Below are 15,792 nucleotides of genomic sequence, written 5' to 3'. Positions count from 1 at the left end.
CATTTTCAATCTTGTTCCTTCAATTTTTTTGTCTGTGCTTCTTACCTCACATTCTCTCTTCCTGTATTTGGTTCACTGGAAACCACACAGAAACCTGAATTTTGCAGACTTATAAGTGCTCCAAAGGTTTGGCATGAAAGCACTGTAAATGTGTCTGAAAATCTGTGCGATCAACTGAACAAGGCTGTGAAGAGATACCCTAGATAACCTGACAAATCTGGAGGGGGAAAGAAGCTTTACTGCAAGGTCAAGATGTGCAGGAGAAAACTGAATTTTAGAATAAACAAATAAATACCTCAAGAAAATACAAAGAATGGCCTTTTAGTTACAAATCAGAAAATAAGACAGACGTTCTTGCTATTGTTGTGCTACTATAAGGTACGCAGGGTGAAGCAGACCCATCACACAGAGGTGACAAGAAACAATTCCTTTCATAACATCTATTATGTGTGAACTTCGAAAGGCTTGAAAGACTGCACCACAAACGGATGTTTTCAAAGGATTTTTGAGAAACTTCTGCATGGAACCCTGCATAAAAAAATCTAAATTACATATAGGGATGAATCTATCCAGAATATATTAAAATACATAACATTCTGAATATCCCCAATAACTTCTCATGAGTTACAATGACATGAGACCAAATGAGGTAATCTAAAAGTTGGCCTGAGTCTGCTTGCTGTGCATTTGCTGATGTTGAAGGGCGGGATGTCCTTGGCTATGTCTTTAACTACCTGCATTTTTAAAATAACACCACAGCTGTCTCACCTTGAGAGTGGGTACACCTATTACCCCCCCATTTACCATGTCTGCCTGCAATAGCACAGAGCCCCTCCTTTCTGTGCATAAGTGTTTGTGATTGGTGGGTAGTCCTTGACTATTATCATTTGCCCTATTCTTTCTCATCTCAATCACATAATGGCAGTCAGGCCCTGCGACAGTATATGCTGTAAGGTACAATTAGACCTGTCAGTACAAGTCAGATTGTTTATGGATAAACCACCTGAAGTGAGTGAGATACAGAAGCCCTGGAGCTGATTTTTATTCCCTTTATGTCTAAACTAGCGCCAACTTTGCCAATAAAGGCCAAAAAATTTATATATTGTTCTGATTGTGGCCTGTAGCATGCATAAGAAGACCTAGAGACATACATTAATGCCATTAAGGAACTATGTTGTGAAACCAAGGTGAAGAAAGACAGACAAGATAATGACATCTATTCACGGCAGCTAAGAAATCTTTTCTCCAATACAGCTTTGTCTCAGTGATTGCCAGCACCACTGTGCTCACATCCAAATCATTTGCACTCCCCGTTGTTGAGGACTGCATATAAACAGACAGAGGAAAGTTATCGGCCGCCACGTCATCGTAAACACATCCCTTTTGTGCTCCTCTGTGGCATTGAATGGGCACACAGCAGGCACCTCTGCTTCCCCTTCTCTCAAAGTGATAGTTGTCAGCAGTGTCTTCAATAGGAGAACCATTACGCGAGCTACATGGAGGCCAGAAAGGTCAACGCAATCACTTCCCATACAGGGAATGGCAGCGAGCGACATGAAAATAGATAGCGGGTCGATCGTGACTGGTGTCGTTAAAGTGTGGGGGCTGCTGGGTGGAGCGCTCACACCCTGAGAGTTAAGTATTTGGCAGTTGTTTTAACTGAGAAAACGCAATAGATCTTTGTTATTTTCTTTCCCTTAGAGACATTTTGGCTCGAAGAAAAGCACAGTTGAATGAGAAAAGGTTGAAAACAGAATTGTGTTGGCTCACTGGCATACCTTACAACTAATAGAGCTGTCCTTGTAGTTTTTTACCAATATTTTCCCTTGTGTCTAACAGTAAAAGCCATAGTCTACTGAAATAGACCAAATTATCAGAAGATATCAGTCAGGAGAAGACTGCAAAATACCTTTATCTGCTTTAAGGAGGCTAACAAATACATGACAGAATGACATGGCCACATGCAGAAAGCAGGCACCAAAACAACAGTAATGTCGCTACATGTAGGGATGCAGCAATACATCTTTTTACATTTCTGGTACAATACAGATACTATCATCAGTACTGGCCAATACTAATAATGAGCTGAGATGATATCAACACAAATCATAAACACTTTTATGACTTATTATTGTGTGTTGATTCTTGGAAGAGGGTTGATATTACTCAAACATAAAACAATGGTCAAGAGCAATTGAACATCTGACCAATGTAATAATAATCAATGGGTTGCATAAACTTTGAACAGAAACTGAATTGTCAAATTTCTATAAGCCTACAGACATTTGATATTGTAGAAGCAAGCTGATCAGTGGGGGCTCTAGACCAAATTTAGTAGGAACCAGTGTAGGAACCATAGAGGCACAGAACAGAAGAATGAAATTTTTAAAAAAGGGCAATGTTTTATCATATAATGCAGTGGTTTCCAAACTTTTCTTGGAGGGCCCCATTGATTTAAAAGCAACATCGATGAAAATTAAACTGCAGTAAACCATATTGCAATAAAATGAAATACTATTGCTTTAAAAGCGCAATAGTTTGAAGTTTAACTGCTTATTTTATTGTGTGGTAGTTATTTCTGTTATAATTAGTTCTCAATTTAATCATTTTACTTCTACCATGCCCCCCCCCCCCCCCCCCCCCCCCTGCAATTACATTGGGTACCCCCTAGGGGTTGCACTCCACACTTTGGGAACCACTCATTTAAAATTATGAGTCACAGATCTGAAAACACTTTTCTTTTTTTTTAGGTGAAGGTTGCAGAACTCCTGGTCAACCAGATGTAAACCATGGTCCTACTGTATCTCAGTACAGCTCAAGCTAAAAGTACAATACTTTTAAGGTTAAAAATAAAACGTAGTCCAAGTGACCAATCAGTTAGAGATTCTGTGGTAATTTTTATCACCATAAAAAGTTGATTTAGCATTAATTCCTCACTGCAGGGACAAGGACTACTTGGCCGGTCTAGAAACGCCTGTGAGGCTGAAAAATTCACATACCGTACTTGTTGTTGTTTTTTTAGATGATAATGGACCGATTCCCAATATCAGTATAGTAAATTAAGATAATCCAGATTCCATCATGGATTTCTTTAATTTCTCCTGTGATAAAAAGAAAATGTTGATTATTGCTTCACACCTGTTGCCGGAACACCTTACAGAAATATTTCTACCTTTGAACCAGACGACATAATATTTGTTATAGTAGCTGTTACTCTCTTTTCAACCATCCAGAGAATGCAGACACACTGTGTGAGTTTTTCTGTGATCTAGCCTTAACAACCTACATTCCTCTAACCTACTTTTTATCCTTTTCTTGACTGTGTCCCAGTAATTCCCTGTAAATCATCTCTTTATCTCCCATTGTGAGATTCAAGTATAACGTCCTGTTTGCAGACCAACATTGATGACTAAGGAAATTTATATTTTTAAATGTATAGTCATCCATTTAAAAATATAAAGTAGACAAGAAGAGTGTGATCAAAGAGATCAGTTGCTGCACCTTCTCCACAGGTTGCTGAGCACTGCTGGTTGGGTGGCTGAAATAAATGTTCTTCCTCAGTTAAAATACTGATAAGCAAAACACATGGTAGGGCTAAAACTTTTCTGAGACATTGTTTGGCCTTTTCTTCATAGTTCGCAACATCTTCAGGTTATATTAGAAGTTTAATGTAAACAAAATCAAAGAGAGGTTAAAAAACATATTTTTCTCATCTCATTTTTGGAAACTTTTCCTCCTGAACCCATAACATGTATAAAGTCTGTGTTTATTACCTCCACCAAGGAGATCTGTCTGTCTGTGTGCAGGATAACGTGAAAAGTTATGAACAGATTTGAATGAATTTTTGACCAAAGGTGAATCTCAGTCCAATGAACAATCTGTTACACTTTGGTGATGATCCAGATCACCATCTGGATCCAGGAATATTTTGAATTCTTCTGTGAATACAGGCATTAACTTAAGGTTGAAATCACAGTATGTTGGGGGAAATGAGCTACTTGGTGGAGGTCGGTGTTTTCTGAGTGCTTTACTAGTTTTTTAATACTTCTTCATAGTAAGAAAAGGTAAAAAAAAAATAAAAAAAAAAGATTTCTGACCTAATTTCCCGCTTGCAGCACACTCTAATTTAGAAAAATTCACTTAATCTCAGTCTGATCTTCTCAGTTGTATAGTTTGCAGCCATGCAGTCGTCATTGTTCCCGGAGTTATTTGCTACACCCACAGGAATAGAACGTGACAGTGGCTAATTGTTCATTGCAATTCCAGCTGGCTGCTCTTGGTTCAAAAATACAAACTTGAAAAAAAGTTTCATTTGAGAAAACATTATCTATTTGGAAATTGCAACCCTGGAACGGTTTAAGTTCCTTATCTATTAACGCACAGGTGTATAATTACTTTAAATATTTGATATTCTCACATCTGCTGGCAATATTGCCTTTTTAGTCTTCATCTAAATAAGAGCTTAACTGAGTGAAGTAGAGCTGTAAGCTATTTTGATTACGATTCAATGCAATACAAACAGCCGACGTTTCCCAGGCTTCTGAAGACTGACACTGCTGCTCGTTGTGTGGGCAGCACTACTAAATGACAGGCGGAGGGGGGTGCTGATAGGAAGACAGACTTTCCTCCTGGGTAGAAATTAAGTCATGCCAGAATACTGACAGATGAGCAGAGGGAGTAGGCTGGGAGGGTAGCAGGAACCCAAAACAGTCACAGCGTGTCTCTTCATATGGGATTTTTTTTCTGAAGTAAGATCTTCTTTTACCATAAATTCGGAGCCTCTCTATTAACCGTCGTTCTATTCAAATACATTCATCTCACATTCACACTGTAATCGATTCGTTGGTCTGGTTTTAAGGCAGCAGGAGGAGTTAATCTGATGTGTTACTTTGTTCTTTTTTAAATGTTTCTTTATGGGAACCTATAAAAGTGCAACAAGGCATTGAAACATCAATAAAAAGTCACAGCTGTAAAAGATGCCACTATTTCCTTCATTTACTTTCCAGATCTGTTAGTAGAAACTCAGCTTTGTTAGTTTGAGAGCGATTCATTGACATTAGGCATGATCTTTGTTTCAGCCTATTTCACAGTGAGTAGCAACAAGTGGGGAAGAGTCAGCGTTGTGTTATTCCACGTTCCATAAACTTGAAAACTCGTTTTGACTATTTTTTGGCATCCTGCTAAAAGGATTTGAAACAATACTGAGCTACCGGTGACTAGTCCATGTCGAGCTGAAATGCATCTGCCCCAAATTCCTAAGAGATTTGACTCTATATGAACTTTGCCCACAAGTCTTCTCAACTCTGCTGGACAATTATCTACTGAAGGTAGAGAGTAACTAAATGTGTGCAAAGAACTGAGTTACCATTGAAAGTAAATCCTAGATTAAAAGTTTTGTAATATTACAGGCCTAAGTCACAGAATCATTCATGTCAGCATCAGCTATTTTTCACTACTTCTCTATAAATCTATTTAACATCAAAATTGGAATCTATTTCAATAAGAAAAAAAAACATTATACAATACATGTTATTTATTCTTTAAATCGTAAAATATATTTAAACATTTGTTTTTGCAAATATAGAAAAACTGCAATTTTTCTTCTCCAATAAATAAACCAATAAATGCATATTTTTTGTACAGTAATATCACCGTATGGAAACATGCACACGTACTATACAATATATGTTAACTTCTTAGGGCTCCAATTGTCAAAGCTTAGTGTATCTTTTTTTTCCTTCTACCAAACTTTCCTTTTTAGCAGTCTGAACAGCCAGCTTCTTAAATAATAACCTTTTGTGACTTACTTTGCTCTCCGTTAGGGGCATTTCAGGATACAGGTCAACATTTTTTGCTTTATGTAGATTATGGTTTTTCCATAAAAATTCAATTTTGTGATTTGATCCTCTGTAACTTCCAATAATCATAATAAACATAAGAATAAAATACACTCCTAAATATATTCAACATAAAATATTTCTTTTTTGACATGATTTACTTGAACTCATTTCATTTATTTTATTACTTCTCTCCAATTATATTTTAACTAAATGAGATCCAGCTGTGTATATTAGTCATATTATATTAGATTAAGAGAAATTAACAAAGGTGGTCGAACAAAATTCTCCCAAATCTAAAAAAAAAGCTAATTGCTGACAAACTAAAGGTCACATTTAATGATGCCAAGCATCATTACTTTGAAGCTATCATAACACATTTTCTAACCCATCGGGACCTTAACTCTCACTAACCTCAGACTTCTGCACAAATAAACCTTATGCTCTTTCCATTTACCCAACCAGCTCATGGTGAAATAAAGAGCAATCAGGTGTGCATCACAATAGGAGAAACACAGTGTGCAGTTTGCACCTGCTGCCTCACAGGTTCCTGTCAATACAATACCCTATTGTGGGAAGAGAAGCAATAAAAGGGGAAGGCCTTTTATACTTTGCTGTCTCTCAGCATTAGCGACGGAAGCCAGAAGACAAGAAGTGATAAACAGAGAGTTATTACCGTCAACAGGTTCAATGCTTACTGACAGTCAGAGGGTTTGTGGCAAGAACCACAGAGCTGAATTTGTTGAAGGCAGTGGATGAAACAGGTAAAACTCAGTATCATCCACCTGTCAACCGGATGCACAAGGCTTTGAACATAGACAGTAAGAGCACATGTCGACAGCAGTAATGGCACTCATTAAACTTAATTCAGTGCTTCTAAATTGCTAAGACAGAAGCCAAAATAAGACAGATTTTCTGCTGCCCTTAAATCACTCGTCCATAAGAAAGAGTTGAACTTAAAACTGATAAATAATCTCTCTTTAATGCGGCCCTCTTGTTGTGTTACAATAAATTGACAATAAACTGTCAATAAAAAACATATATGTAGGTATGTATAAATGCAATGATGTAAAATAAATCATCTCATACATACATGTGACATCTGATGTTTCAGTCACGTGAGCAGAATTTAAAAAAAAGTTCTGAATAAAAGTTAAAGCTTAGCAAAGCTGCAAGTACAAGGCAAACAATTATGGGTAGGAATCTACAAGCTATGATGAAGCTGTTAAACCTACCAGTAGGTGGCAGTACTGAACCTGAAGGTTGCTTAAAGCCCTGAGCACACCCAATCCGATTTTGCGTCCAATCGACAGAAACTCGTGTCGGACGAGGTCGCGCCATTTAGCAATCATTAAGAGGGGGGCTTGCATAGCTGCGACCAATATAGACCCCAGGTCTATTTTAATAGGAGGACGCAGCCACTCAGCAGCATTTTAATGGGTCTAACAGGAAGAGAGACGTGGTTACGAAGTAAAAAACATCCGCTTAGGGGGAAAATACAAAATAAAATCTGTTGGTCGCACAGCGCCTATAAAACAACAAAATTGTTGATAAACTTCAATCATCTCTCTCTGAGAATCACCTGTAAATACTTCAGCCGTTATATAAACCGTCCAATGTTTCAATTAAATGTAGTTCCCAATATATTTTAATAAAGGCCCCTTTAAGAGATGCTGCACAGACTCATGCAGTGGGGCTTTGCTTTGTAGCTGCGCTGTTTATTTTATTTTTTTTCAATAGCTTTTCATAATCCAGGTGAAATGTGGGAAATTGTTTCAGTTTGTGTGGCAAAGAGAGAGAAGTGGAGAAAAATCTGCAAATCTGCCCACCCTACGCAGTCGGAGCCTCAATGCATAGTGAGTGGGGCATGGAAAAAAAAAAATCGGATCAGAGATCCGGTGTTCTGAACATGCAAACTCCATGCAGAAAGAGCCGGGCCGGGAATCGAATCGGAATCGGATCTTCTTGCAGCAAGGAAAGACCTTTACTAGTTTTGAACATTTCCAGAGCTGATGCAGATCCAGGAAAGGAGAAAATAATTGAAAAATGCCCATTGTTACGCTTGTTTTAAAAAGGAGGCATGTTGGGAATGTACACTATGCACTATGTGCAAAAAATTTAAAGAGATAGCCAACGCTCATTGTGTCTGCTGAACTTAAACTTGAGCGGTTATCAAGTTAAAAAAAAAACAGTTTTTGCTACTTATGTTAAATGTTAATTCAAAGACCTTGTGTCCCTGACAACCCACTAAAGCTCAACATTGCCTCAATTCCTATAGGTAGGACCTTCCATTTAACCTCCTTCAGCCTATACCCCACTGAGCAGTAGCGCTGATTTCTAAACATAAAGACTTCACCTAGACATGAATCAACATTAACTCTTTATAAAGAGCTCTAAGCGTAGGCATATATATATATATATAAATATGAAAGACCAAAACTGAAACAATCATGTTAATCATGCTTCTTAAATATAACAATTCCAGGAAATACAGGAATGTAAAAAGGAAATCTGATATTGTAAAATAATCAATACTTTTATTAACTTGTAGACTTCACATATGTCATAACTTAGAGTTTGTTGAATTGATGCCTAAAATAAAAAATGGTTTAAATAAAGTTTTAGGTTTGTGGATGAAACGTAGACTAGATTTGAGCCTTTTTTTACATCCAGACACATTTCTGTGAGAACCTAACGCTCATTTAGAGCTCTCCCTTTCCTCAGAGACTTTTAGAAAACTGAATACAGTGTGAGCTAATTAAAAGGTGCACCTGTGCATCCATGCAGTTACTTGAACTGATCAGCCCACATCTGTGCCCACCGACAGAGTACGCGCTGAGCCGAGCACAAAAACAAGATTTGCTGCAGAAATACTTCCATCTATTAGCTTCACTTTCATTAAGAAATGTCTACTTTTAAATGAAAAAAAGACACAGTTGCCTGTGTTGTGGTCGATCAATAAACATAATGGACCAGAGGGACTTGAGCCAGCCACCAGTGGTTCTACAGTCCCCTGGCTCTATCATGTAGGTGGCAAAAGCTACTTTATATCAGGAGATTTTTTTTCTGTGTACAGTACGTGTGAGCAGACCTTTTCAGCAAGTGCATCTACAGAGGGGGGGTGAGACGCAGTAGGCAAGAGTTGGGAGCATATTGATCCCCAGCAGTTACCCCAGGCTCTCCCATCGATCAGCACAAACTCTTGAGCTCAAAGCGGAGCCAAGCTCTGACCTCATATCCCCACAGAATCAGAACATTATCTGAGTTAGATGGCAATGAAAGATAAGAGGATGAGTCTTGTAGCGGCTTATGTCACCACTTACAGGAATCACATGAGAGGCGCTACTTCTGATTAGTTTCAGACTCTCTTTTGGTTTAAATCCACCTGCTTTTTATGAAGGAGTAAAATTTCCTTAACTGGCTTATTAGTTTATTAGCTTATTCGTTTTTAAAGCAAATGATAAATACCTTGGATTCTGTAAAATATAAGTTGTTTTATTTCTGAGAAAGATTCACAAAAACCTTTTTTAAGGCAAAATCTACCTTTCAAACGATGTTCTCACCTCTTGCACAGTTTGTCTGTCTGTAATAACTTTAATGTAGTTTAGGATTTTAACTCATATAACATTAATAAGATGCTTTTAGTCCCCTATACACTGATACTCTAAATAAAATTCAGTGAAACCATATGCCGTCACTAAATTAACAGACTGTAAAACTCAGTAAAGTTCGATTGTAAAGGCCTCAGATGGAGTAAAAACAGCCCCGAAAAGACCAAAGAGGACAGATCAGGGACAAAGTTGTGGAGAAGTTGGAAGCAGGAATGTGTTTAATCCATCCTTTGAAAAATGAATCAAAGTGGCTCAAATGTAAACCTGCTAAAAAAAAAAAAAAAAAAAAAAATCTGTTTTCTTTAACTGGCCTGTTGGGAAGAAAAAAAGGTGTTGATCAGAGCCTGGGACACAGGGACATTTCTATTAACTGCAGGAAAGGGAAAAGTTGGTCAGTTTCTTTTAAACTGAATGGAGCAAAGCCTGGTTTAGGGATTTACTAGGATTGGAAGATAAATTGCATTTACAAAATAATCTTAATTTTAACGCTTTTCTAAATTTTCAATGAGCCACTTCATTTTCGGGTCCTGTTATGTGCTGTCGAGTCCACCCACAATGTCTACGGACGGTTGAGACTTCAAACTTGTTTCAGTAATGGTGTCAATGGGCAAGGAGGGGGAGATTTGTCTTTTGGCTAAAAAAAAAAAAAACAAAAAAAGAAAGAAGGTCGTACATAAGTCCATTAAAGCAGACCAGGGAATTTCAAAGGGAAATCTATAATAATAGATTCCCTCATTGTTTAAGTTTAAATGTTTTTTGAGCTCATCCGCAAGGCGCCCTTCAAATTTTGTATGTTGGAAACTGTTTAATTTTTCAAAATTCCAATTCCCGAACTATCTGCTTGGTGTCACATGCAAAACGGTTCAATGTGACCACTGTTTCTCGACGGGCAGTTTAATGTGCGACACCATGTAAGCGTACAGTGTCGTAAAATTGAGATTTTTGCACAGGCTTGTCAAGTGGACATCCGCTTTGTGTCAGAAAGGGGGATCCATCCGGGAGAGAAGTAGCAGCTAGAACGACTATATTTGACCCATACTCCTTGAGTGTGAAGTTTAAATCCACTTTGTGGCTTTTTGAACACAAATAGCCTTTATTTGAAAGGGGGGGTGACAGGAAATGGGGTAAAGAGAAATCAAAGGACAAAGACCAGTGATGACCATGCGGAATACTGGGGCCTCTGTATATGGGTTGGGACCTTTACCATTAGCTACTGGTGTGTCCTGCTTAATACCCATATTGGCATAACTGGTAGCAAAATGGTGAATTGCGCATATGAGGAAACAGACCTCACCATCCTTAACAAGCAACATCAAATGCAGATTTTTTTTAACATTTATTTTTTTGAATCTAATCAATGCATACATGGTTTTACACCGACTGTCATCAGTCCATCCAAATGTCTCTTTCTTTCTCCTCTGCATTTAGCGTTTACTTACCTTGCAAGCAAGATGAATTGTTGCAATATTTGTAAATTCACAAACTCCCGAGAATACATCTTGCCAGAAGCCAACAGATGCGTTAGCCTCGATTTAGAAATGTTTGAGAAAATGACTAATGAAATGCAGTGACCATTGATAAAGCAAAGCACTTAGAAGTTTCTGCGTGGGAACCTATAAGCTTTATGGTGATGTGGTCATAAGGTACATGAGAGTGAAAGCCTGTGCTACATGGTTTTAGACTCCTTTAGACTTGGTCTCTCTCTTTCTTGTAAATTACTTTTTAAAAACTCTGTAAAATAAAACAATTTTCTCTGTCTGAAATACAAAGATAATATACATATTATATGTAAGTATACTCATATATTTGGCTTTAATGTGTGCAGAATAATTAAAACCACATATATTTGCATAAATTACAGTCATTAACTATAGTTTGACAAAATGTGAAACTATGCAAGGGAAATTGATGCATAAAGCAGGTCCTTTATATGAGTCAGTTGTCAGAGACCATCACTGCAGCTTTGCAAATATCACAGCCTGATATAATGATTGGTCATGTACAGTATGTTGTTTTCTCATGAAGTGTTGCCTCCCATGTAGAAGTTCTCACTCCCCCCACACGCACAGAAGGAAACCATGGCAATACCCGACACAGCCCACCCTGACCAATCGCAACAACTAGAATATGCACAAAAACCCACAACTTGTAAAAGAAAAGGAACCTTTAACTCACAAAAAAAAAAAAAAAAAAAAAACGTGCAAACTTGCACCTGGTCGTAACCATGACATTCCATGTCCTCCTTCAAGTCGGAGGTGGGAGGACCAGGCACCTGAAACACTTTCTTCCCCCGTCAGGGCTGACAAACGGGGTGACTCAGGCATTAACAAACTCCACAAAGCCTGTTCACATATTTTACAAGAAGATGGTTCAATCCCTCTGTTACTAAGGAGATGGTGCAGAAAATCCTGCAGGAATACAGTAGCTACAGTATCCATGGGCTCAAGGTGGAGAAACAAATGTTCTTTTTTTTTTCTCCAAAAGCTACATGAATGGCTTTCACCCCGCTCCCCCATCTAAAAAAAGATGGACAAGAGAAATGTCATGCTACCATCATTATTTCCAGTGTTTCACTGTTACAGGGTTGACTGACGGGCTCATAATGACACGCTTGCTCTGCAATCCCTGCTGTAAATGAAATGCTTTCACATGGATCTGACTCATGTTATGTCGATAAATATTTTTTTTTTCTCTAATGGGATTCGTAAGTTGTTAGTTATGTCACACGGTATGCAACTTGTATAAAACACAATGTAAAAATTCCAGTGTTTTATCATAACCAGGTAATCTAATGCATGAATTGTATAGACTTTACTGAATCATGAATACTTCATAAAATGATAAGTTTCTCTGATATCAATAATTGAGATGAACTTTTTTAGCATTTATCAGACATGCATCCTGCACAAACTTGCTAAAAAGCAAACAAATCTGTAAGGGAAAAAAAACAGGCACGCTATAAAAACAACACTTGATTAATTCATCTTTTTATGGAGTTCCAACATGCAGTCGTCGTGGATACGCATCTTAAATAAACAAATCTATGAGTGACCAGAAATAAGGTTTTAATTATACATACAGAAGTTTTTTGTTGTTTGCCTCATACATATTTAAAGCCATAGTTTCATGGATACATGCATCAGTCAGGATAACTTTACAAAACATGAAAGAATTACAACAAACGCAACACACCACCAAAGGTACTCAATACCCTCTCTGTAATGCGGAATGGGGTAGCTTTCATTCAGACAAAACATTCAATTTAGACACAATACGTTTCGTTTTCTGTATAAAAGCTGAGAACGAACAGGGCTACATCCACAGTGACAAAAATATATGGAAGATAACTATAGCTCTGGAATCGAAAGTTCAAACTCTTCAAATGATGGATGATTATAAAACACTTTTAAAAAAGAATCAAATGATTTTTATCCAAAATATTAGCTGGGAATATGCAATACGAATGTATTTTTTTTAATAGATTTTTTCTTCTCAACCGTGTCATTAACAAGCTTTAATTATATGTGCTATAATATTACTTTTACTTTGATTGCAGTAGAAAGAATTGTTTAGTTCAAAAAAAGTAATCAGATCACGGTTTAAATTTCTCTCTAAATACTGTGAACGACCGTATGTTTTTACACAAGGTCACCCTACTGTGAGAATATGATACTAAGTTGACTTTCAGTTTTACATCAGTCTATCTATCTATTTTTTTTTTTTTTTTAGCTTCCACCACCTATTCAAACTTTTAAAGGACAGAGCTGCGAGTTTAAAGCTAAGAAATGTAGATTTTGTGATGAACAAATATGTAAAAAAATAAGACGTTAATGTGCATTCTGGGAAGTTTTACGTCACGGGTCATTTAATAAATGGTACATTCTTAACTGTATTCTAAATAAACACTAAATGTGTTTAGGAAATAGACATTATTCCTACTATTTACTAAATGTTTCCTATATCCTAAACACTGATGTCTCCCTTTTTCCCTAAACACATCTGAGTAAATGCCAACTTTTCAATTATCATAAGTGATTACTGTACTGGGGCTTTAAAAAAAAACAACAAAAAAAAGTCCAATATCCCACCGGTAACCTTAGATTATTTTGCTGATATCCATTAACCCTTTATAGGGTACTGTTGAAAATCAACATTTCCAGCCAATAGTGTTATTGGAATCCAGGACCAGATTTTATTACCTTTGTTACATAATAAAAATATGGATATTTTGATGGTAAAATTTAATGTCAATGTAATAAAAGGAAACCCCAACTTGCCTGAATATATTAAGACAAATAACAAAAGTTATTATATAAGAAATTCATGAAAAACACTCTGAGAGTGAAAGGAACACATTTTATTTGGGTCCAACATAACCTTCGAAGCATTAATGCTGATACTAGCACTTACATGTTTTTAGTTTATATACCTAATTATAATTGCTAACTTTGCTTATTTACTTTACTTTTTAACTTTTCAATTAGCTTTTTGCCTTTTTCTTTCTTAAATTGTTAACTTTTGCTTTTCAACTTAATTTCCAGTAGGTAATATATCATTGAAGGGCTCATCTAATTGGACAATTGCCAAAATAAGATGTACAGTCATGTGGCAGGTTCTTTGCTGAATGGCTGGGTATAGATCTAGTGCTTCTAGACCTCACTGAGGGATGGGGGGGGGACTCCATAAGTAAGGAAGGGGTTAAAAATGGTTAACTCTGTTTTCTTTTTTTAGTATAATTTGGTGACCACAATTAGGATTATTCTTTCTTTCTTATGTAAGTATAAATCTATCACTCTAATAAAACATTTCCACCAACAGTCTATGTGATTCACATTGAAAGACTGCTTTTGTCTATGCATAGTTTTATATCTGCACACACAGAATGCAGAAAGATCAACTTCACTTAGAAAAACAAATCGGGGTTTTCTAAATAAAAGCTCACTCCTACTTAAACCTTAGACTTAGATTTATTTTGTCATTTTGTATACTTGAGGGTAAACAAAAAGAAATGTTGTTTAAAACAGCTCTAAACAAATTCATCTTTTTTAAGTGCAGCCTTGAAAACAGTAATAAATACATAAAAAATAGTAATATAAACATATGACTATATATTTACAGTTCTAACATTTTTTTTATAAATAAAATGAATACTTCACTTAAAACAGCCACTCTAATGAGGTTTTTGTAAAACCTTTTTAAACTGGGTCAAACCACAAGTGGACGTTTTTTTTTTTACGTCCACTTGTGGTTTGACGTTTGCAAACGTCTCAAAAAGTGTGCAGGACGTCATTTTAAACAACTCTTTATTTCTATTTTTTTCTACTTCTTATTTAAAAGATGCGACAAGTAGAAACCTTAGATTTTTTTCATTTGTTTGTTTGTTTTTTTCTAGGTTTATTCCTTTATCATGAGTTACCAGGCTTATTTACAAACAAGCCAGCGTGAAAAAGTAAAGTAGCGCACGGTCGTTTCCATGGAGAGGAGCGCCTCACTTTTGGGGGTGTTCCTTTATTTCCCAACGTTTATCAAAGTATTATCATGTTAGTTTTAATGTATAAGAATGAAATCTGACAGTCGAGTTCAAAACAAACTTCCCTTCAGCTGTAAAGCTGCGCGTTTTTGTTTTCTCAGCCTGTCGGAGGAAATAATGTCCAAATAAACACCGATCCACCTACCTGCATGACACCGTGATTTCAACTTTGGTGGCGGGGATAGAAAGGTTCAGCGGGTCGAAGTCCCCTATAGACGCCATGTTTAGGAAAGTGTTGTTCATGGTTTCAGTTTTCCCAGGCTTTTCTGCTTTCCTTCAGTCCTGCCCCCTTTTTTTTCACGAGCGACGGAGGAGGATAAAGGCGAACCGTGCGCGCGCCTCCTCGGCGAGAAGTGGAGCAAAGGTGCGCTCAAAGGAGAGGAGAGAGGAGCTTTGAGATGTGATGTCACTTCACTCTTTCTCTCCCCTCCTCTGTGTGCTTATCCCCCCGTTTCCAGCTTTCTTTTGTGCTTTCCTCCCCTTTTTTTTCCTGCCTCCCTCTCTCTAATCCATGCACTGCTCCTCAGCTACTCCTCTTGGCATCAGAGGTGCAATAATCAAGCAATTTTTTTTTATTATTATTTTTGCAAAATCCTTCCTGTACAGAGGAGGATTGGGGCCACTGAAGAAGAAAAAAAGTTAACTGATTTTTAAATATTATTTCAGTTTAATATGGGGAAAAAGTCAGAATTAATACTTTAATCTCAGAAATCTGCCTTTTTTCTCAGAGTTTTGACTTTTTTCCTCAGAATTCTGACTTTAATCTCAGATTTCTGACTTTATTCTCAGAAATCTGACTTTTTTTTTCAGAATT

The 15,792-nt window shown here is 37.0% G+C and overlaps 1 protein-coding gene across 1 annotated transcript in view; it reads right to left on the bottom strand.

Moving 5' to 3' along the window:
* The window catches only part of LOC107099168 (copine-8-like), a 104,334-nt gene extending 88,947 nt beyond the window's left edge, over positions 1 to 15,387 (bottom strand). Inside the window, exon 1 of the mRNA XM_015397191.1 lies at positions 15,124 to 15,387. Within this exon, the coding sequence (XP_015252677.1) occupies positions 15,124 to 15,221 (98 nt within the window). The 5' untranslated portion in view covers positions 15,222 to 15,387. The remainder of the gene's footprint in view (positions 1 to 15,123) is intronic.
* Positions 15,388 to 15,792: the final 405 nt, after the last annotated feature.

The sequence above is a fragment of the Cyprinodon variegatus genome, unplaced genomic scaffold (genome assembly GCF_000732505.1).
Source record: "Cyprinodon variegatus isolate N-32 unplaced genomic scaffold, C_variegatus-1.0 Scaffold28, whole genome shotgun sequence".
Lineage (NCBI taxonomy): Eukaryota > Metazoa > Chordata > Actinopteri > Cyprinodontiformes > Cyprinodontidae > Cyprinodon > Cyprinodon variegatus.
Note: the sequence above shows the minus strand (reverse complement) of the source record. Positions and strands in the feature narration are given on the sequence as shown.